The sequence below is a fragment of the Bipolaris victoriae genome, assembly GCF_000527765.1.
Source record: "Bipolaris victoriae FI3 unplaced genomic scaffold scaffold_71, whole genome shotgun sequence".
Classification (NCBI taxonomy): domain Eukaryota; kingdom Fungi; phylum Ascomycota; class Dothideomycetes; order Pleosporales; family Pleosporaceae; genus Bipolaris; species Bipolaris victoriae.
Window position 1 is genome coordinate 108,439 of NW_014575321.1, and position 22,484 is coordinate 130,922.

Below are 22,484 nucleotides of genomic sequence, written 5' to 3' on the forward strand. Positions count from 1 at the left end.
AACAAATTCTATTTATCTTCTTGGACTTCTTTGAGAATATCTCCAAGGCAATGAAAGTACCCATTTGACAGAATCATCATATTTCATTCTCTAACAACAGTTGGTGTATTGGCTGCTATGGGCGATCTGGAGTGGCTAAATATAGGCTTCTTGCCTCGGGAATTAGTGCAAGAGTCCAATAACGAGAGAATGACAAGAAAGCTCTTGCGGCACGAACACTTGAGAACTCTTTTCTACAATCAGTGTATCAAGCAGAAATTGGGTTTCATACTAAATTGGGCTTCAATATCTAGGATTTCACTGTTTGGTGTTAGAGTGGGGGAGATTTGAACCCTCGACCTTGCGGATCCGTAGGCATCATGGTAAAAGAATTTTTGGAATCCAAAAACCCACTGCGCCACCCTTCGTTCCTTCTCTACGGAACGTCCTCCACATAAAGTAGCATATTTGGTATCAGAGATTCCTCCGAGTTCTCAGATTTCCAGATCTTGATCTTGTTAATCCTCTTCTTACCAAAAATGGCCCGGTATTGGATAAACAAGTAGGCAGGACCAGCAGCATGAGAACTCCCAAGCAAGCCCATGAAAGCCTCGGTCTCAGGCTTCATCGGTGTCTTGGTAGGGTTTTTTCCAGGCGTGAAATCGAAGCCAGGCCATACTGGCAGGTCATCCAGGTTACCGCTTTTTCCGATCTTCTCCATAGCCGATTCCATAAGGGCTTTTGACTCGTCATATATAATCTTAGATCGGTATATGCGCTTGATTTCGCTGCTGGCCGCGTACTTTGTCCACTGTACTGCCATGATGTCGGTCCATTTCGTATCGGGGAGCTCCCAGGTTTCCATGTCTGTAGGCTTTGTCTCCCAAGGCGCAAAGTTTCCACCGGCAATTATGTAGCCATCTTTGCCGTTCACAATGTTGCCCATGGAGGCTTGGCTGGGCTACAAAAGCCGGGACATAGTGGTTAGTAGAGTAAAGGTAGTATGACTATGAGCACTTACTCGTCTTTCCCTGCCCTGATCGTCCGTCCACATTTCATCATGATCCCACTCTCGAGCAAACTCGTTGGCCGTATTCATCAAACCGTCAGCTTTTCCTATCGACTTTCGCCAATCATTTGATACTTCTTCAGGGAAATCTTCCCATTCTACCCACCCTGTCTTCTCGAGCTTTTCCAGCGTTACTGTTCCAGCTTGCACGTTATCCGAATTCATCATGCACCAGAGTCCTAATCTTGTGATCAGCAAATGCTAGGGAGAAAAGAATTTTTTTTGTTCGATCCGCTCACTGCGTGTATGTTGTCAGTCGTGGTTCAATCAAAACAGAGAAGAAGATTAAGGAAAGGAAGCTTGAAATTATTTGATTTACCTTCTGCCACTTAATACTTTCTTGTCCCATAGTTCCTGGCTGGCTGCACGAGAGACAAGTTCAGGCGAAACTTGTTTCTGCGGCAGCGAAATGAGTAGGTCGTTCGATACTAGGGGCTCGTCTAAAACGCTTCGTGTCTGTACATCTGATGGCTGTTGATTGTAAAAGCTGTGAGAGAGGTAGGAGCCAGTGAAAAATGCAAGGCAGACAGCTACAATGAGAGACAAGAGGCGGTGTCGAGGACCATGTCTCCTAGACTCAGTTGGCCCAGCGCCATCGAGGATGCCGACGGAAATCATGAAGAATAGCTTTAGAAATGATATAACCAGCGGATGCGGGAATACGTGGGCGTAGCAGAAGTCTCGACCTAGAAATATATAAAAGATGTGCTCGGTGATCAAGACGAACTTATGAACCACTTACCCAGTAACGCATAATTTAACGTACCACAAAGAATCTGCGTGGGTCAAATATCCACATGTGCACAGAACGTTCTCCTGGCCACGTGGGCTCGTTGGTCTTCGCTGCGCCGCAAAAGATCCATGTTCCGTGTGTTCTGGCCGTGGACGGCAGGATGAGTGGCGTGATTTTATGGAGATCCCGGGCTAGTCAAAAGATAGCTTTGGGAATGGGTAAATGGACCCTGGCATAAGCAAAGATTAGTTAACTCCTTTGGGTCGGATGTCTCACTTTCCTTTTCACAAGGTGCATGTACAGAGCCTACACTCGCGTTCTTATTTTCGTTTGATATGCCGAGCATCCATCGAATCCTTCTGTGGAGCCCCAACAGCGCTAAAATAAGTGAGCAATATTTGTGGCCTGTAAGGGTTCCATATCAAGCAGTGATTTCGTATGGAGCTATGGAGATGGATTCAGGGTAGGCCCGAGTTTAAAGATCTGCCTAAAGTTTCACAGTAAACATTTTCTGCCAGCTTTCTCCAATCGATCCACTCAGCGGGGTCGAACTCCCATGTTCCTTAATGCATGTGAACATCGATATTTTCTTGTTTTTGCTAAGCTATACGTCTCGTATATGCATCAACCATGTTCTCTATCACGAGCTTTATTGATGATCTCATTCTGTGGTCCAAAACACTCAATCAGTCCTCTCTTTCTATTGCCTGTCTCGATCTTGCGCCAATTAGACGAGACCTTGATATCTGCGGATACTAAGGTCTACTATTGATTTTGCAAGCCCTGTTGCACGTCCTCCTCAGTCAAGATACTCCACCATCTAAACGAGTAAAATATACGGTTTCTAAAGACCGACGTATTTGTCGGGTCCCGCATGCCCAGATCGGCCATACGCTTGTTGTCCCATATGGCGAACCCGTATCTGCGATAAGGTTGAAATGAGAGGCCGAATAGAGGCGAATCCCCTTCAGTATGAGGTTGAGACATCATATCTAGAAACCGGCACGACAATGGTGTTTGGTCAAGGTATTCTCGCCCCTGATGAAAAATGTCTTTGTTACGCCCGAATGAGGGTGGCTCGGCACATGACCATCTTGGCACTGTACCTTCAGTCCAACGTATCTTTGGCAACCCATGAGTGTCGTCGTGGACAGCTTCTACCGAAGGAATAGTACCCGAGATAACTTCGCCAAGAAAATCATATGCGGTCAAGGTCTGCTCCCGCTGGAAGCGGAACATGTCATAAAAGTCATCCGGGCTGCTTCTGGACAACACGTCAACTTCTTGTATTGCCCAACAATTCATCAGGCGACTCTTGTTATCATCGCCCTGCAGTTCTAGGAAGAACTGTATTCGCCAGAATGCTTTGACCATCCGCTGCTCCTCCACCCATGAAGGCGGGCCAGTATACTGTGGGACATAGTTGCCATGACTTTCGGCTTTTCCATACCATTTCCAGGATAGACGGCCATCCCAGAGGCGAATGAGGGTGGAGGGCCGCAACTCCATTGATTTTTGTATCAAATGTTCGAGGCAGGCATGGGACCAGGCATGGACATTCTGAGCGGTAGTGAGTAGGGACCGTACTGCCGCGGCGGCCCGGTCCAGTCTGGCCGAACGCATTTCGTCGGTGATCGCAGGCGAGTCAATTTTAGCCACATTTTGAGCTTCGGACAGGGATGCTGGAAAGCGCAAAAACCGAGCTTTGAGAACCGCGCCCATCAGCCGACGAGTTTCCACAGGAACGGTAACGTCTAAGACTACCTCCACAATTTCGAGCGGATATCTGTCGAGTACTCTGCCTAAGGCCGGCGACGCATGGGCTAAGCTTCGTAGTGAAAAGAGGTCGGGTGACAATTCAAGGATCTTGATCCTGAGCTCAACGGGAAGTCTGCCAAACGCGTCTCCTTCAGTATTTGCTGTCATGGTCGCTTTAGAGTTGAGTGTCTGAAGAGAAGATAGAGTCCCCGGAATTGATAGAGATGGTGGTATTTATGCAGTAGACATAACCGAGAACACGTTACGACGCTAGCAGAAGCCAGCCGAACTATGGTTCACGAGACAAATGCGCATATGAAAATTCGAACTCAAAGCATACATGTAAATGCGTAAAAAAAGGTGATTGCGTGGAAATTGACGTGAGTCCCATTCTTCCTGCCAACGATAATGGAACGAGACCCGCACCTATTCAGGTAACCTCCGCAAGTTTCTCCTGCATCCTGCACTTTCATCTTCACCGTCAATCCCGGTCCTTTTTTGAGCTATTTGTTTTCACCATGATGCTTAATAGTGTTGACAATCCTGTTAGTCCCCTGCTAAGCGCTGTCCTTCTGGTTATGGCTCATATTGACCCTTTCATTTCATGTCTCATACCTTGTTCCTAAGCTTTTCACGCTCTAAGCGCGTTTAACCTTTCTCCATTTCTCGGCAGTTGCTTGCGCACAGAGCCGATTGCTCCGAGACCACAAGACTCCAGATCTCGCCTGCTAGACTCGTTGCATTCAAAATTAAGTACAATATAATGACCAGTCATACATGTCATGAGAGCTCGGCGTTTCTTGGGGGCTTGGCACGCGAAGGATCAATCCTGCAAATATCATACGTCCCCCTAACTGTGCCACATGCAAAAGTTGAATCTTTCCCTAACCGTGCCACAGGAAGAAATCAAATGCTCCCGAAAATGTGCCGGAAGAAAAAAACTTATCGATTCCTCTAACTGTGCCACAAAAAAATGGATTGCATCCTTGACTGCAGGGTGAGAATTTTAGTGGGTTTGCACATTTTCGATTGATTGCATACAATGGAGATGGGGAGTAGAAAACGCCTTTAGACTTAGAGACCGGAAATTAGAACCCTGGCATGAGTAGAAGAGCAGTACCAGTACATGTACATAAAACCCATGGTATCCTATATCGAATACAACCTTCCACAGAGCTTTTCACCCTTTCCTCAAGGCAAATGTATTAGAGTCAAAGATGGCACGCTTCCAAAAGTCAGTGTGTCTTCTTGGGCTTGCCCTCATCGCCCTGGAGGGCGCTCTGGCGGTGCAATCCCCGGATATCACCCACCAGTCTCCGGAGCATGCACCTCCCATTCCTTATCTCAACCTCATGTCCATGTTCACGACCAGCCAAATCAACAGAAGCGATTCATCCGTGGAGTCGGGTTTCTCGGGCAGCATCTTTCACAAAAGACAGCGCGAAGAGGACGGAAATGGAGGCCTCTTGTGCAAAAAGGCCCCTTGCCCCGACAAAAGGTCAGTTCTCACGCTTCAGTCCTTGTAAAAGACAAGTAAAGCTTAGAAAAGAACCGAATTCTGATTGTAACAGTTGCTGCGGTCCTAAGGGAGTATGTGGTTACGGTCAAGACTTTTGTGGTGTCGGCTGCACCAGCAACTGTGATGCTGTTGCCATGTGCGGCAACTTCTCCGAAGGAGGAAACACAAAGTGCGGCATGAACCTATGCTGTAGTTGGGGTGAGTGATAGCAGTGTTTGTTGATTCTGTGGCTTGCGTTTGCCTCTTACTAAGCATGATATCTCAGGTGGATGGTGTGGAACATCCGAAGTTCACTGCATCGGGCCAAACAAATTTACACCGTGTCAAAAAGACTTCGGCTCATGCGAGATAATCCGACCAAAAACATGCGGGGAGGGTTCTGGATCGACAAAAGCCCGGACTATTGGGTATTACCTCGCTTCGAACACTAGAGACCGTCTGTGCAACCGCGTCTTTCCCAAGGATATCAAGGCCAAGGACTACACTCATCTCTTTTTCTCGTTTGCTTCCATTGACCCAAAGACCTTCAGAATTCGGCCCTGGGATGACGCTGATATCCCACTAATGAAGGATTTTACGGCCCTTGACACGAATACCTGGATTGCCGTTGGCGGCTACACATTTAGTGACGAGGGTAACACGCACACGACTTGGAGCGACCTCTGTTCTACCCGTGAGAATAGAGCCGCCTTTATTCAATCTACGGCTGAGTTCATGGATAAGTACGGCTTCACGGGAGTTGACCTGGACTGGGAGTACCCTGTGGAGCCGAAGCGAGGAGGCGCTAAGGGAGACACTGAAAACTTCACGAAGCTCGTCAAGGAGATGAGAGAAGCATACGGAAAAAAGTACGGCATTAGTTTGACTCTGGCGCCAGACTATTGGTATCTGCGCTACTTTGACGCGGAAGCCATGCAGCCCTATGTCGACTTCTTCGGATTCATGGCGTACGATTTGCATGGTTCTTGGGACTCCGATGTTGAGACTTTGGGATCTCTGGTGCGCGGTCAGGCAGATGTGCGCGAGATTTATAATGGTGAGCTATAATCAAACCCTATCATTTACGTCGTTTACTAATGCCTCACAGTAAGTATTCAGCCAGCACTGACTTGGCGGTTTCTAGGCATAAGCATATGACTACGGGATTTCACTGACAGGACGTGACTTAGAACACCTTGCCCCTCTGGTATGCAAACTTAGATCCGGCCAAGATCAACTTCGGCCTTGCCTGGTATGGAAGAGGGTACACATTGTCAGGTACGCTGAGTCGCCCTTCAGTGATGGCTAGTGCATGTCAACTGATAATTTATCAAAGACCCTAGCTGCAACAAACTCCTATGCCCTTTTTCAGGGCCCAGCAAGCCGGCCGAGTGTACCCGCCAGGCGGGAGTCATGTCACTCCTTGAGATCAAGAAGCTTATCAAGGAGAAGAACCTTACGCCGCGCCTCAACACTGAATCCATGATGAAGGAGCTTATCTGGGATGATCAGTGGATCGGCTACGACGACGAGGAGACACATGAGATGAAGCGCAAGTTTGCTAACAACCTCTGTTTTGGCGGCACAATGGCATGGTCCGTCGACTTCAATTCGGGTACTGGTGACGGTGACAGCGCTCCCGTTTCCACTGATGGAAGATGCGGTCCCCAAAATGGCGGCTTCAAGTGCGAGGGCAGCACTTTTGGTAACTGTTGCTCGTCGTACGGCTACTGCGGCAGTAGCGAGACACACTGCGGCTCTGGCTGCGTGAGTGGAAAGTGCTTGGTGGGACAGGAAACGACTGATGGATCATGCGGCGCCTCGGCCAACGGCGCTTTCTGCGGTCTCTGGCCCCAGGGAAGCTGTTGTTCTTCGTTCGGCTACTGCGGTGATTCTGAGGCTCACTGCGGTAAGGGTTGCCAGAGTGGCGCCTGTCTTGAGGCACCGTCAAATGGCAAAGGTTCCGGGCCTGTTTACATTGCGCCCGAGGTCTACGAGGATCCAAACCCAGTCGCGTCATGTTTCCCGCCGTGCACACTCATCATGCCCCCGTGGTCCCTCGACAAGCCAACGACCATCTCTCGCCCCCCCGCCACCATTTCATTCCTCGACACTTGGGACACAACCATTGTGACAACTAGCACAGTCATCACATTGCCCCCCGTCACCACGACCCTGATCGAAGTGTGGAACGTGATATGGATCAGCGGCAGGAATGAGGATGAGAAGAATCGGACTACAGTAGGCCTCACTTCGAGCGTCGATTTTCCGCCAGTCACTCTCACCAGGACCAGGGCAGGACAGACACCTGTCACTTGGACATATTCGCCTGGGCCCTGGCCTACCATAAATTCAGACGATGATAACCCTTTCCCTCCTCCCCCCCCTCCTCCTCCGGGTAAGCCATCATCTGTCACTGCCGTCAGAGGCCCGCCAAAGCCGACATGCAAGCCTGGACAAAAGTGCGGAAGCCGTTGTAAGGTCAATTGCGGTGGCGGGGAAGACGACGATGATAGCGGTGGCGGTGGCGGTGGTGGCAGAGGCCGTGGGCGTCCTTGCTTGGGTATCTGTGGCTGCATTGGCCCCCTTTGCAACACTCCTAATCTTAACTGCGTTGGACCAGTCTGCCCACACGGTAGTGGTGGCATAGGAGGTGGTGGCGGTGGCGGTGATGATCCCAATGACCCGGAAGAAGAAGAGGAAGAGTGCACCACGAGAACTGTCACAGACCGCTGGGTCTCTTGTGACGCTCAGCGCACAACGAGCTGTACTACCTACTCCACCTCACTTGTCAGCGAATGCTCAGCCACTGGTAAAGCAACGACTACGACAGGCGGAAGCTGCCCAGCGTAAGTTCCCTTCTCTATTCTAATTCGACTTAGTACAGCATGTTCACAAAGTTACAGACCTACATATGACCCCAGGCTGCAGGACACGCATGAGGAGCTCCCAGCTGGTGTAAGCCAAACAAAAGGAACAACCATTTATTCCGGAAGGACCGTGACTACTTGGGGATGGAATCGCAACCCATTAGGCGCCACTAGAACATCCAACGGAGGTAACGGCAACGGAGGACAGGGCTCGCCTACCACAACACGACAGAATCTTCCAGGGGCGCCCACTCTCACGACACTCGAGCCGCCTTATAGTGGTAGCGAGTGCAGCTCGTATCTTCACACGACCAGATGTAATGGCTCTGGTGGCAAGTCGGCTTGCGTGACTCAGGATCTCTGCGTACCAACCAGGCCCTGCTACTCCACATACTCCGCGACGGGCACCCCTTCGTGTTCAGGCGAGTACTCTATCTGCTTGAGCACCACTGTCATAGCTAGATGTGCTCAGGCAGATTTTATTGCTGCTCCGACTGACGCGACGGCACCCCCCTCCCTCATCGACGATGGAAGTATCACTGTAGACCCATCGGTTCCGACACCTGAGCCCAGTTCAAAGCCCGAAGAGGACCCTCATCGCCAGGAGGAGTCAGCTGATAATGAACGGGTTGAGCAGGAGGTTTCTGTTCCAAACAACCTGCAGAACCAGACCAGCGTTGCAATGAGGGACATTAGCCTACTGTCTGCCCGACAGAACGGCTGTGGTGGCAGCATCAATGGTGGATGCGACTACATCCGCTTCTGCGCGTCGGGCATGTGCGCCAAGTCCGAGAAAGTACCCTGCCTCCAAGCGCATATCAAAGCTCATATGGGCATTACTTCCGGCATTGAACTTGAAGCTTGGGTCAAGGAAGACGGTGTCGAAAAGTGTCGAGCCACGCGAACCTGCCCACTTCTATGGGACAAGGACTGCAGCGGCGTCAGCACGTTCAACTGCGGCGACGGCAACATGATGGGTTTCAGATACAACTACGTCGAATACTACAGTAAGAAGTACAATCAGAAGTACCCCATGTACCTCGAGTTGTCTGTAGATGCGAGGCTGGTTTTTTGCAGTAAGTTACAACACTCCCTCATGATAGTTCTCGCTTTCTTGGTGTCAAATACCCTTCCTTCTTTCTACATTTTAAGATCAGTGACTAACCTTTTTTACTCCGTTACAGCGCAAAAACTCCTATTCAGGGAGATTCCGTATGTGTGTTGGGAAGATGAGTATTCGTGGAAGGATGGGCCTTGTAAAGGTTTTGGTCTCTAGACTAACAACCAAGTTATCAGGCCACTGTATAGAAAGTATTATAATGAAGTAGACAATTATAGCATTAGCTTGATGACCAGCGTACAAGTATATTGTTCCTCAAGCAGGAATCAATCTCATCACATGCGGAATGAAATCTTCACGTATACTGCTTGCCGTTGCAATTCTCACTAACACTATTTTCCCATAATCTTAGTCCTCCCGAGACTGGCAAAGGAGATGCTCGTTGTTGTGCTAGATTATGCTTGATACAATCAATATCAAAGGTACAATGAAGATAGAGGATAAAGTATGGTGTCATATTCATTGGAGGTACAAGATACGGCAAGCACATGCCGCATCCAATGCACAATTTTCTATTGGGAGGCATAGTATGTAGAGCCTTGACCCCAGTTGGTATTTTCAGGAATGTGGATAGGGTTCAGGCAGCCCTTTTGGTAACTGTTGTTCGTGCACAAAGTAGACTGGCTGTAGCATATCGAAACCCCCACGTTTACAGAGGAAAACGGATCCTTTGGCATCAGTTCTCACGACTCATGGATTTCCTGCACTAGAAAACTCTCATGTTAGGTTGAGTTCTCTTGCGCGCCAGCATAGCGCATTAAACTCGACGCCCAAATCTTTGCGAAGGCCCTTATGCTACCCGTATCACCCATGAGTCCCTTACACATTGTCGATTATTCCCCACCATACACCAAGTATAAGCTGCAGAGAACTGATATGCCATGGCGACACAACGTATGATGTGCTGCGCCCCTTGACAGATGTATAACCATGACGTATAGTATATGCGGGGCGTGAGACGATGGCTAAGTTTGACAGCGTTGTGGCGCATGGGAAGTGTGGCGCATTCCCCACAAACACCTACTCACTGCTATGGGCACTAGCATCTTCCCCATGAATTTCGCTTCCTACCCCGCATCATCATCTGCGTGAAAAAAAAGCTGCTCTGTTGCTTATCGTACCGTGGAGATTGCGAGAGAGTGGCTAGCCGCCCGACGTGAGGATGGCTGAGGGCGATCGGTTAGGCAACCAGTGTCCCGCGCTGGGGGCTGAGACGCGCCAAAACAAAGGTTGATACTGACTACTCCCCACATCCCGCAGTATCACACGCTGCATACATCAACTTCGACCAACAGGCTTACCCATCTCCTTCTGGAAAGAAGCTCTTCAACGTATAATCTCTACTGATTGTCATGCGCACATGATTGCGCAGCCCTTTGGTCAGACGTCTCGGGCACAAGCTGGCCCTTTCATTGCGCGCAAAAAGTCGAGTCCCCTATCGCAACAAACGGGACCAAGTCGAATCTGCAAGGGGTCATGGCATCACCGAATTACAATCCATATCAACAGACGTGGCAGTCGCGGCAGTATCAACCAACACCGCCTTCACCGGCACAGCCTGTATACCATTACTCACAAAACCATCACCCCGAGTACACTCGATATGCGCTAGCTGCGGGATCGTACGTTCAACCTCACTACGGCAGCACAGAACCAGCGCCAGTAATCGCAGAATTACCAGCACCATTACCATCAGCCCCACCAACAACCACGTCTGAAGAGCAATTGAAGCAAGACGAACTCCTGGCGCGTAGGATGTCGCAACTAGAGGTCACAAACTCTACAACGTTGACGAACCCGTTTCCTGGAGACCCCCAACACCTGACACCATCACTGCACCAACACCGGTCTGTACAAACGCTGCGACCACATTCTCGAAGCGTGTCCTACTCCAATAATCAATCTCCATGTGGTGTAGCGCCTCGAAACTCGGTTTCAATACCCATAACGCACCACCGATCTGCGCAGTCATTACGGCCTCATTCAAAGAGCGTAGGGACACATGCTGCACCATGGAGTCCAGGATCTCTCAATCATATTCAGAAGATAGATACGACTAGGTTCAGTACATTACCAGAAGTTGTGGCGGAGTCTTTTCCCATCCCGTACTCAGGCCCAAAACACCCAGAGCAAACTCTCCCGATACCAGTTTACCCCGACCAGCAGCCCGTGAGCCAACCGCCCGTTACTCTGGATCATTCTTCGTTGCCTTCCTATGTAGAGACATATCGTCAAGCACCTTATCCTCCACAATGGACTCCACCACCCATACTTCAAACACTGTACGCCGGTCGGGGAGGCAAACATGCCTCGGGTTCTTGTTGGCTCGATACGCCGACATCGTCTACATGGAGCGGAAAACGGCCTTCAGACAAGGGACAAGGATCCGTACCTCCAGCCTTTTCTTTCAAGTTCAAATCTGTTGGCGGCAGCTTTCGTACCCCAAAGTTATCCTGGACCATGACGTGCAATGAGCAACTTGAGAATCTTGGGACGAAGGCTAGCAAACAGCACGCCTCTACGTGGACATATGAGCTCAAAATAGATCCCAAAACCAACATGCGAAAGTCTGAAGTTCTCACGCCAAGTGGATCCAACTCCAGAGACATCATGACAACATACGTACATGCGCTGAATTACGACTCCTTGAGATTTATCGGGGCCGACCGGCACGCCTATATATGGGTCACGAGCAGCAGAGTGTCCTCCATTGATGGCGCAAGGTACGATACCCTCAGGCATGCGCTGTTCGTCGCTTCAGGATACAATCCGAATCCGCTGTACGGCCATATCGTCGCAGACCACTGCTTTTGGGACGGCGGAATCGACAATACTGCAGAAAACCTGCCTGATGAAGCAATTTACATACGATCTTCAGAAGTAGATCAGGCACTTGTTGTAGCCACGCTGCAGGTCTTGAAGGACTGGGAGAAACATACGCTGAGGGACGAGAAAAAGAAGAAGCCGGAAGCTTTTGCTGCAGCGGAAGAGGAGGCCAGAAAACATATTCTCGGAGCAGCGAGTCATTGGAAAGCTTAGCGTAGAGTGCGAAGCTTTTTTTTTTTTGCGATTTCAAGGGCACATGGTTATGGCACTTCTAGAGGTGTACTTCTGGGTGGTGCTCCGGTCTTGGTGGTATACGACGAATTCAACTTGATGATTGCGTACCTTTATTTCTAGCCGAACATGCAATATGAAGGAACTCGAACCGGATTTGTTGTATACAACTAAAGTTGCTGCCTTACTACAATCTATCCTCACGGCATATATCAACTGACTAGAAATCACAAGCGTGAAAGCACACGGCATGTCAGAGATGTCGAGGGACGGCAGGCGGAATTCGCTGCTAAGCTCCATTGAGATTGTGGCGGACATGACACAGCTTAGCTGCCGTCCGTAGACAGCGCTGACAATACAGCAAGCGACTATGCGCCGTTATTCTCGTCTTTCGCGCAATGCGAAGTGACGATGGCATTCCACGTGTCCGAGAGCAGCCGATATAGTATACCGTAATAGTGATCTGAGGCCATATTCCTTGGAGTTTTGGTACGTTCAGTTTGGTCTTCTCTGGCTTAATCGAAGATGTCGGCGCAGCGATCTCTGCTCTCGACATGGTCAAGGATGTTGCAATACAGTCTAGTGATCGGCGCCTCCGTTGAACCCAAACACAGATGTTTCCAAAATAGGGGTCTGGACTAATACTAGTCTGTGCTAATACTGGACGTAGTGTACTAACGACTACATGGATTATCCGCCACATAATTTCCACACTCTAGTGCCCGAGACATAGGTGCTCAATTCATGCCAATTTCCGGCCGCCTTCAGTATTCATGTCCAAATTTGGTTAGCCTGTTGTGGCCAGGCCTTCGAAAAGTATCTACTACTCTCTTCGGGCCTCCTCAACTCTTGGCATCACAACGGCACATGCTTAAAGTATTTTAATTCTTTTGACCGAAAGGCATGAGTACTAGATCAGCGGGAATACCATACCAAAATTCCGCTACAAATAAATCGGCCTCGCTCTCTGGTGGATGAACACAACGTCAGCGCTCATTTACGATTCGTCATAGGATCTGCTCACTCCTAGTGGAGATTTGTACCACAATTCCACTCGTTTGTCTCAAATATTCCACTGTCTACGATGAGGAAATCAGTCGCAATCCTTGCACTTATAACGCTTGCAGCAGCAACTCCAATCCCTCAACACATAGACCTGAGCGCTGTAGTTGAGCCCGATGAGGTGTCTCCTCCCATAACTATTCCTATGGGAGAAGGAGCCCTCAGCGATATCATAAACCCTTCTGCAAAATTTTTGAAGCGCGATTGGGATTGCTCCGACCAGGCGCTCGGATCAGGCCCAGTGCCTTCCTCAGATTCCCCAGAGGCATTCCTGGCTTTCTCTGAGCTTTCAGATGCCGCCAGTAGTGCGAAAACTCCAGAAGGATATGTGAACGTGTTCCAGAACAAAAAGGCGTCCTCTCAGACATCAGTGAGTCTCACAAATCGCAGAATGTTTTCGGAAATTCTAACATGGTACGATCAGTCCTACATGGGATACTTTTCTCTATCCACTTACGATACTGAAGCTTGCGCTGCCAAGTGCTCGACTACCACAGGATGTCTTTCCTTCAACATCTTATTCGAGCGTGATCCGCAGAAGGTTCCTGCCACAGCGTGCCCTAATCCTACATCAACTACTGTTATCAAGTGTGTTTTGTGGGGCACTGTCCTTTCCCCGGAAACTGCTACCAACGATGGTCAGTGGCGTAACGACTTTCATGTCGTAATTGCTGGCTCCAACGGCTATGTTCGTAATCCTTCAGTCCCTGAGTCAGTCCCCGGGTACACTGGTACCTTCGTTGGCACCAAGGCGGTCAACGCACCTTCAGACTGTAATGGTCGCGACACATACATTACCTATAAGGAATTCAGCGATGGTGCTCCTTTTGATCCATCCCGCTGCGCTACCGCTTGCGAGGCCGAAACCCAGTTCAATATCGACCATCTCAATTCCAGGAGTATCTGCCGATTTTTCAACACGTACATCCTCATGAAGAATGGAGTGCCGCAAGCTCAGATATGCTCAATGTACAACACTACTTGGGCAAACACACCGGATATCATCTCTAACGAGGGACAATGGCGTGGCGACGATCACTACACGATAGCCTATTCAGAGATCTACTCGAATGATGCCGATCCCGGCAAGCCCATTTGCGCTTCTGATATTTCATACTTGAGTCAACCAGAGAATGCTGCGTTCTGCTCATCCTACATCAACTATGTTGCACCCACTAGTATAGTGTCCGCTGTTTCAACTATCAGCACTGCCACTGTCACCACTGTCGACTCCACCGTTACCTCGACTCCCGACCTAGTTACAACCTCTACTACTGTTACCTCTTACGATACAACTACAGTGGTGAATAGAGTAACCACGACTGTTATCCTGCCAGCTCCTGCGAAACGCGCGGCATTGTCTCGCCCTGCATCTGTTGCTGATTGGCCGGAATCACTGCTATCAGCCGCATGTTCACAAGTTGCAACTGGCACAATAACAGAGACCTCTATCACAGCCACTTCAACTGTTTTCACCGCGACTCAGACCTTAATCAGCACTGCCACTGATGTTGCTCCAACTCCCACTACTACGGTCGCCACAACTCTTGTGGTAGCCACTACTATCCGATCGACTACGACTTCTACTGCTACTTTCCAAGCCCCTCCTCCGGGCAGTAGTTGCGCACCTATCTATGGATGCTTCAACGTCAAAGACACAGTCTCCGGTTCCTATCTCACTGCGCCACTCCACGACAGTCCAAAACTGTCCTCCAGTGTCAAATCTATTTTCAAGCAATACGCTGTGGGACTTAACAACTGTTTCATCAGATCTTCCATAGACAGAGTGCTTGGTCAAGGAAGATACGATAGTGGAAATACCCTATCTTCTTTGGCATATTTTCCACGTGATTATTGGGGAGTAGGGTCGACAGGTGGCAGTACAGTGGCATACACACCCTGTAGGCCAACAGCAGACAATGGCTTGCAATGCATCCTCATAGGCCACGAGTCAAGTCCACTTATATCCTTGACTAGCGGGGCGCTGTACTTTTCCAATGGCTCCCCTTCACCAAGTGCGAGACTTGTGAACTTTGTCACAGAGACAGTCGAATGTCCTGCAGGCTTCTGATGGGATTCAATCGTGGTAAGGAAGCAAACACATTAATGTAGTTTTAAATATCTTCGCAGGATGTGCTTAATGCAGTCATGTCCATGCAAACTGAAGTGAAATGGGTGAGGTATGTTTCGAGAATCAGTATAGACTGTGCTTCATTCGCATACAACTCTATACAATAACCAGAACTTGTGACCTCGAGACTCTTCTAATTTATAGGCCCGTACAGACAGGTAAAGAATTCGTTCGGGGTTGGTGATGCAATGGCAGCCCTCACTGCCACAGTGCGCGCTACAAGAATCTGGTTCGCAACCTATGCTGAGCTGTTACGATTGTTAGGAATTTGAAGGTATATAGAGGTAGTTTGATTTGCTAGAATAGCATTGGCCGATAAAATGAAAAAGGTAAGAACGGCGGTGCATGAGACGGAATGAAGGGCGAATGGCATGGTGATAGTGAAAGTGAACGGTTGTGTTGACAGGCCTTTTTCCATGTCCTATCTTAGAAGGTGAGAAAGGAAGCCCTAAAATACTGCCAATGAACATGTCGTTCAGTAGGTTCGATAATTAGTATACTGTAGTTTGAGAAATGCGGAAAATCGGGGGGGGGGAGTCGGTAAGTCATGAATGAGTGAAACTTGACAGAAAGCTGTGAGAATGTAAGCCAACCCGACTTACTAATAGTTGTCCGAGCTGGATAGATAAATTTCGAAATGCAGATGCAAGAATTCAGTATGGCTTGATGTACCTATCGACGTTTTTGTTGACATGTCTTCGTTATTCTCTATTGATACACCCAAAGATATATATGACAGTTAATGCGGCAAACTGATATCATGCGGAGTGAGACGGCAGACCTGGAGTGTGCTGAGACAGACAAAAATGTGAATCACCAGACCTATTCATGACATTTATATTCAGATAAGCCAGAGCACAATAAATATGAGTCCGGTTTTGTGACTGGTTCAAACCACTCATCGAAAGCCTACAAGCCGGTCTGATCTTTACAATTTGATGAGATTCGTATGAATTGACTGAGAGTGCTAACTTTTGATAGTATACATAACGATTTGTATGGTTAGAATGAAGAATTGATCTATTTTGAATATTGATCGAGGTAGTAAATTCAAGCTCTAAGGCCAAAGTTTCTACGGAAACGACATGAACATGAATAAAACGAGAGCAACAATCATAATCAGAATGTTCAAAAAGAAAAAATATCATGATTTTTTTAAAGGTTTATTGCCCTGTATCTAGAAGGAGTACACGAGGGCTATCATCTCAAACTTCTACAGGGTATCTGAAGTAGTAGAGATACATATTGGTAGATTTCCAGAATGCGCAATAGGAAAATTAGGAGAAAGTTTCAAGGAAGCTTCTTCGGCACCAAACCTTGAAAGATCTCCTAGCTGCGGTATTTGGAAATCGAGGGTAACCGGAAGGGTCCCCCGCCCATATACCTTGCCTAGCGTCTAGTTAGCTAAGCTCAATTCTTGTACGAAGTAATCTCATACCATTGAACTTCTTTGATATCCTTCCAAGGTTTATCTGCAAATGGCTCCGCAGAATTCTTTCTGTTTTTTTGTTAGGATAATATGATTTCCGGGGCACCCAAAATTACCTTGCAGCAGAACTTCCATAGGCACCTATGTTAGCAAAAGTTTGAGAATAAGATGAGATGGGGAAAATTAATCATACGGTTTGCTAAGGAAAAAAGTTAGTAACAGCTGATAGAAGAGAGAGATAGAGAGAGAGGTTGATTGAGCAGCTCTAATGGCTAATGCAGATAACGTACAGATGTTCCAGTCTATATTATCATAAGTTAGTTTCAGTCATGTACAGTGTATATTTGACCTACAGAGCCGCAAGCACCGCAACCATCAGGGGAACAAGGATTGCAAGTTTGCCGAACCATCAATGGATTCGTGGGGTGATCTTCAGTTGAAATAATAGTAGGATCAAAATCTCGTTTAGCCAACTCCGATCGTGGAATATCACGTGTTATAACCTTGGGTGCCCTGGTGAGCCCATTAGAAACGAGGACGCCTTCTGGGAAAGCCAGAGCAGTGCCAATGAAAGCAAAGATGAGAGTCTTGGTGAACATCATGTTTGATAGATGAGCTGAAAAGGTCGTAGGATTGGAATGTAGTAATGAAGTAAATGTGGTTGATGTTTTTGTAGAAATTTCACACGGCTGTTGAGATTTATACATCTGGAATCTATCTGTCGAGATTCCCTCTCGGCATAGTTGATGTTCCAATTTTCCTTGTGTTCTGAAACCAGATCCTGCTAAACGCGAAAGCACTCTTACGGTCCCTTCACTCCTATCGGACTAGCTCGTACTCATTACAAAGTAATGGCAAGGATTTTTTGCATGAAAAGTTCTCGGAACAGTCTCTGAGTCGTCTAAAGTGCTAGTTTCGGGTATCTGCAACATAACCGGCTGTGTAGTTTGAGATTTCATAGTTCTTTACAAGCAAAATCAGCTCTCAAGAGCCAATTTAAAACGCAAATCACAACACCAACCTGAAATTACGTAACAGTGTTGGCAATAAACAGGAATAATTTGGTCTTGGAATAGAATACTAATTAACCTCTTACTAGCAAAATCAGTTCCTAGGAGCTGGTCTTGAGCGAAATACACGACACACAGACGGTATTATGCACGTAGCGTACCATATAAGCCAAGAACTTCAAGACATGTTTGCAGAAAAGGATCTTGATAACAGCATCCATTTTAATTCTAAACAGCCACTCACCTGTGCAGACACAGCAGACATCATACGGAATTTTGCTGCAGCAGCCTATAGGCTGAAGTCTGCGAGTCTTAGAGTGGCAGGCAATGTTCGAGAACCCAAACAATATATAGGCTCACAAAATGTAAATTTCATGACTAACATTGTGCCAGCCAGTTGGACAAGCTAATATACACCACATAATCGAGGTAATACATATAATGATACCTGTGAGACCAGTATGGATACTCCCTTCTTCCTATCATCCTACTAGTCCCATTCACAGCTTGGCACAATAAGTTTGTACAGGGACAATGCCTCCGCTCCGATCAGGCAGCTTTCTGACCGCAACTTCCCTTGTCCGCGCTAAACTCTCCAACTCATCTAGCCGGTTGAGTGTCGCTTTCAAATGCTCTTCGAAACCAGGTTGCTTGACGACATCTCGAAAGGCGTTTTGCATAGGGACGGAATCTGCGCGCACCATGCCGTGTGCATCGATGTGAACAACGTTGATGTGATCAAACGGGTGTACAAAGTCCGCTCGTGTAATAATTTGTCGCGCTTCGTGGAGGGGTATCTCGGGGAGCATGAATTCCTCCCCTTCAGAGTCTTCTTCGCGGAGAACCAGAGCGCGCGCCAAGATGATGGCTGCAGCACAGTATTTCTGTTGTTCCTCAACGTCGTCGTCCATGGAGTCGCCAAGAATCCAGCAATTGTTCAGGAACCATGATTTTTCTCTTCGGTTGATTTGGCGACAAGTTTCCAGCATGTCTTGTGATTTTGCGACCTGATTCAAGAAGATGAGGCGACCACCCACCTGGGCAAAGACTTCATCAAGAATGCTTTGTGGCGTATCCTCGTTGTGATATCGAGCTCTGTATTCCTTGAGTGCTTTGGTAACGGTGTCCTTGTGTACATCCCTGATACTCATAACACCCATATTGGTCGCGTGCGGTGTCAGGCGTTCAAGCGTCCAAAACTCATCCGACGTAAAGACTGTTGTGACAAGCTCATTACCCGCCCAAATCTCGGCGCGCTGCTGGAGAATCTCCAACAAATGCTTGCCTGGTTCATCGTCCTTGAACAAGTGAATGTTGTTGATAATCATGATCAGGGGCTTTCCACGCCGTTTTCGCATCGACCAAGCTACCTTCTCCAACTGGTTGAGTGCTCTCTCAATATCCAGAAGTGGCGAGCTATCTCTTGGGCCTCTGATGCTGAATAAGCCACCAATATAGTCTTCATGAAACTCGTAGTCGATAGCTTTACCGAGACGTAGGCGGAACACTTCTAAATCATTATGAGCTTCTAGCATGGCGATACCATCGCCGTTGACCTTTCTCATAGCTTCCAAAAGCAATGCTCTCTTTCCGGTACCTCGTTCACCAATGACGAGGTAGTATTTCCCTCTTGCTTTCCCGTTCACGATGTTGTCAATGTCCGGCTGTTCGGCTCTGGGGACCCAGTATTCCCGCTCCACAATCTCTCGTGTCTTTTCTGGTTCAGTGCCGTATGCGACGCGACCGAGGGCAACTCGCTCTTGCGAGCTGTACCCTGGATCAAAGGCATTCTCAATCTTCCTCCCTACTGTTCTCTTGTAGAACAGGCTGTATGCGTAGCCACCCAGGCCTAGACCAAATAACGATATAAGAGCAACGGTGCTTCCTTCAAGGACGCTTCGAGCAAACTTGCTCCGTTCTTCATCACGATTATCATCTTTTGGTGGTTTGATTCCTTGCGCATTGTTGGCTGGCTTTTGCAAGAGGAAGGGATAGGATCGCAAGCGAGAGGGGCGTCTGCCGAGGGGTAAGACCAGCCATCCTGTACGTAACTGTCAGCTCGCCAACTATAGCACCTGGATGAAGACATATTCACCGCGTATAGCACGTTGTAAAGAGCGCCTCATTCGTCCGGTATGCAGCTAATCAGGACCGCGTGTATACGTTACTGGTTGTCACGCGTTTGGCATGTGAGAGTACGATCATCTTGGAGACGCGTCTTGGCTAGGCGCTCGACGTGCCGCATAGCCGAACATGAAAACGACACACAATGGGGATGGAGCATCATGTTCGTAAACCTATTCATAACGAGGAAACAGCAGACAGGGACGAGGATAAACGCGGTAGATGGCAGAAGCGATGTTATCTGGTGGCGCGCGGCATACGGGAACGAAAACCAAGGGTCCGCGCTAAATGACCAACCCGTTGCGTCCAGTCGAGTTGATGATCTCATCGTACTCATGCAATTGTGAACATGGCTCTTACTATCTAACTTGTACATTTATTTCTATCACAGCAATCATGACCATGTTGTCTATACACCCCTACTCTACAGTCCATATCCTCTCAACCACCTCAACTCCCTCGCCTGGTGCTCTAGCGCTCTCCTCATCCCAGCACTGTACTCTCTCTCTCTTACCTTTTCCCCTGCATCATTGCCCTGCTGCTCAAGCGCATCTTCAAACACATCCCTTTCAAATGGTGGGTCGCGCCCAAAGCCAACCGTGCCTAGTTTGCCGTCCCCAGTCCACAATATCAGGTTGTTGAGACCAAGTGCTTCGGTTGAGGAGGGAGAGTGAGGGCAAAGCAGAGATTGGTTCACAGTGGGCAGAATCTTTTGCACGATATCGCCCCAACCGGCTTGTGTATCCGGCTGTGCATTGACAAGTTGAGACTGTGGTGCAGGCTCGGCGGATGGGTGTTGAAAGTCGTTAATGTTGAATTGGCGGACGGGTGTTGAGCCGTCACGCTCGACCCACTTCATGTTGCCGTCGCCATCTGAAAAGACTAGTCGAGTACCATGCGGTGCAACAGAAAGTAACTTTGAACTACTGGCCGTCTGCCTATTCTGATAATACGCATTCCTGTTACTTGTTGTGCGGCTATCGCTCGAGTTAATGGACAGTGATGGCTCGGTGGACAGGCCGTACAGCTCAAGTGAGCCTTTTCCTTTGTATTCCCCTGCTGCGATTAAAGTATGGCCAGGGAGAGCCTTGACTTTGCGCAGCAACGCGGGCGATGAATGCGGCCGGCCAAGTCGGAGGTCTTGCGGTACAAAAGGATATGGGATGACTGTTATGCATGAAAGTCGGGCGCCAGAGTGCACGGTACCGCGGAGCCGGGGGAAGTACCTGCGGTCAAAGTTGAGCATGCTTGTAAAGCGCCCCCCGACCCAGATATCTCCATTGCCGTCCCACTCGCGCGCTGTAGGTAGGTGCAGAATGGAAAGCGCGCCTGGTTGTGAGAGTGAAACATGACCGCCAAAGTCCCCCGTTTCAAGGCGGGAAAAAGAAGTATCAGTCGCGCCGCCAATGAGCTCACAGCGTATCGAAGATGCGGCCTGTGGAGGCTTTCGGGTGTCATGAAGATGCAGCGTCCAATTTGTCCCAACCGTCAGCGGTGTCTGGTGATGAGCTTCGGACAGAGCCGTTATAGGAAACGGATACGGTGTCCTCGACACTATCTTGAGAACATTGAGGTCAACTTCGTTCAACATGTTTTGAACAGCGAAGAAGCCCTTGTGCAGTTTGCTATCGATGCTCACACACTCGACAGCGCCTGTTTCCGTCATAATGGCTTGACTCTGTGTGACCCTCGTATCGTAGTCCAAGTCGGAGCTCTTTCCAGGCAGCAAACCAATATCGCTCTTCGCAACGAGCTTGCCGAAGCGTTCGCTACTTGCCGAAGCATCCCAGATGCTTATACTGCCGTCGTCGATGGGTGCAATGAGGTGTTCCGCCAGCCCATCATGGTCGAACAAGATGCCTGCACCCGTAGCATCTCTCCTGGTAGCTCCACCGTCTGTGTCCTCACTTCCTGCATCTTGGAACCAACTCATTTGCTGTTCGGCATGCCTCTGTATAAAGTCCTGGTACCAATTGACCTTTTCCTCGGGATAGCTTGGATCCCAGTTGGCAATCAAGGCCTGTCGTCTCTTCTCTCTATCCCTCTGCTGCTCTGTCTCAGCGCTGGAACCATCAGCATGGTGACCAGATGTGTCAAATGTAGTCGAGAGCGTGTCGGCGGCGCGGATGAGCTCAGCAAGTCGCGGGTCAATGTCCGTCGACAACTCGAGACGGCGACGACGGCGCTCAGCAGCAGAATGCGCGAAACACAGAGACTTCCATATATTATTATCGCGACAGATGTGTAGGAAACGGCGGGACACGTGCTGGAGGTTGGCGAGTTCAGAGGGTTCGAGGTCTAGGAAGTTGGTCGGTTAGAGTGGGGGTCGGGATGGATGGGGGGCGCATGCTATCTCCGAGCACCTACATGAGATGATATGGAGCGCAAGTTCATCTGGCAAGTATTCCATAGTGACTGAAATATGCTTGACAATATGGGGACGTGTAAGACGACATGAGGAGGTAGTAGAGCGAGCACCTGGCATGTAAATACCGGATGCGACACGGTTATCTGGCAATATCGCTGAGCGCCCTTTCGAGGGCTGACGACAGGGCCGAGTGACATGACTCGCTCACTCCATACATACTGAATTTGTACTAGTACTACACACCGCCATCCTCCGGTCACGTGTGCCAAGTCCCGT

General features: G+C 48.8%; 9 protein-coding genes across 9 annotated transcripts; 4 read left to right on the forward strand and 5 right to left on the reverse strand.

Moving 5' to 3' along the window:
- Positions 1-415: 415 nt before the first annotated feature.
- On the reverse strand, positions 416-1,213 carry COCVIDRAFT_105317 (hypothetical protein; the record flags this gene model as incomplete). The annotated part of the gene is made up of 2 exons (XM_014698850.1): positions 416-940; positions 1,001-1,213. The coding sequence occupies 2 exons, from the start codon at positions 1,211-1,213 to the stop codon at positions 416-418; spliced, it is 738 nt and encodes a 245-aa protein (XP_014554336.1).
- Positions 1,214-2,546: 1,333 nt separating this feature from the next.
- On the reverse strand, positions 2,547-3,707 carry COCVIDRAFT_39773 (hypothetical protein; the record flags this gene model as incomplete). Its single annotated transcript, XM_014698851.1, has 1 exon — positions 2,547-3,707. One exon carries the CDS (start codon positions 3,705-3,707, stop codon positions 2,547-2,549), a length of 1,161 nt encoding a protein of 386 aa, XP_014554337.1.
- A 1,419-nt stretch (positions 3,708-5,126) lies between these two features.
- Positions 5,127-6,657, forward strand: COCVIDRAFT_51734 (glycoside hydrolase family 18 protein; the record flags this gene model as incomplete). The annotated part of the gene is made up of 4 exons (XM_014698852.1): positions 5,127-5,256; positions 5,324-6,075; positions 6,228-6,315; positions 6,374-6,657. Coding segments are annotated over 4 exons (1,254 nt in total), but the record flags the coding sequence as incomplete, so codon positions are not given.
- Positions 6,658-7,702: 1,045 nt separating this feature from the next.
- On the forward strand, positions 7,703-8,106 carry COCVIDRAFT_61147 (hypothetical protein; the record flags this gene model as incomplete). Its single annotated transcript, XM_014698853.1, has 2 exons — positions 7,703-7,890; positions 7,944-8,106. Coding segments are annotated over 2 exons (351 nt in total), but the record flags the coding sequence as incomplete, so codon positions are not given.
- A 2,397-nt stretch (positions 8,107-10,503) lies between these two features.
- Positions 10,504-12,066, forward strand: COCVIDRAFT_39774 (hypothetical protein; the record flags this gene model as incomplete). Its single annotated transcript, XM_014698854.1, has 1 exon — positions 10,504-12,066. One exon carries the CDS (start codon positions 10,504-10,506, stop codon positions 12,064-12,066), a length of 1,563 nt encoding a protein of 520 aa, XP_014554340.1.
- A 1,225-nt stretch (positions 12,067-13,291) lies between these two features.
- Positions 13,292-14,245, forward strand: COCVIDRAFT_50074 (hypothetical protein; the record flags this gene model as incomplete). Its single annotated transcript, XM_014698855.1, has 2 exons — positions 13,292-13,516; positions 13,571-14,245. Coding segments are annotated over 2 exons (900 nt in total), but the record flags the coding sequence as incomplete, so codon positions are not given.
- Positions 14,246-16,490: 2,245 nt separating this feature from the next.
- On the reverse strand, positions 16,491-17,308 carry COCVIDRAFT_17947 (hypothetical protein; the record flags this gene model as incomplete). Its single annotated transcript, XM_014698807.1, has 4 exons — positions 16,491-16,666; positions 16,823-16,847; positions 16,997-17,008; positions 17,060-17,308. 4 exons carry the CDS (start codon positions 17,306-17,308, stop codon positions 16,491-16,493), a joined length of 462 nt encoding a protein of 153 aa, XP_014554293.1.
- Positions 17,309-18,216: 908 nt separating this feature from the next.
- On the reverse strand, positions 18,217-19,842 carry COCVIDRAFT_105209 (hypothetical protein; the record flags this gene model as incomplete). The annotated part of the gene is made up of 2 exons (XM_014698856.1): positions 18,217-19,757; positions 19,812-19,842. 2 exons carry the CDS (start codon positions 19,840-19,842, stop codon positions 18,217-18,219), a joined length of 1,572 nt encoding a protein of 523 aa, XP_014554342.1.
- A 422-nt stretch (positions 19,843-20,264) lies between these two features.
- On the reverse strand, positions 20,265-22,250 carry COCVIDRAFT_105185 (hypothetical protein; the record flags this gene model as incomplete). The annotated part of the gene is made up of 2 exons (XM_014698857.1): positions 20,265-22,138; positions 22,208-22,250. The coding sequence occupies 2 exons, from the start codon at positions 22,248-22,250 to the stop codon at positions 20,265-20,267; spliced, it is 1,917 nt and encodes a 638-aa protein (XP_014554343.1).
- Between the last annotated feature and the right edge of the window lie 234 nt (positions 22,251-22,484).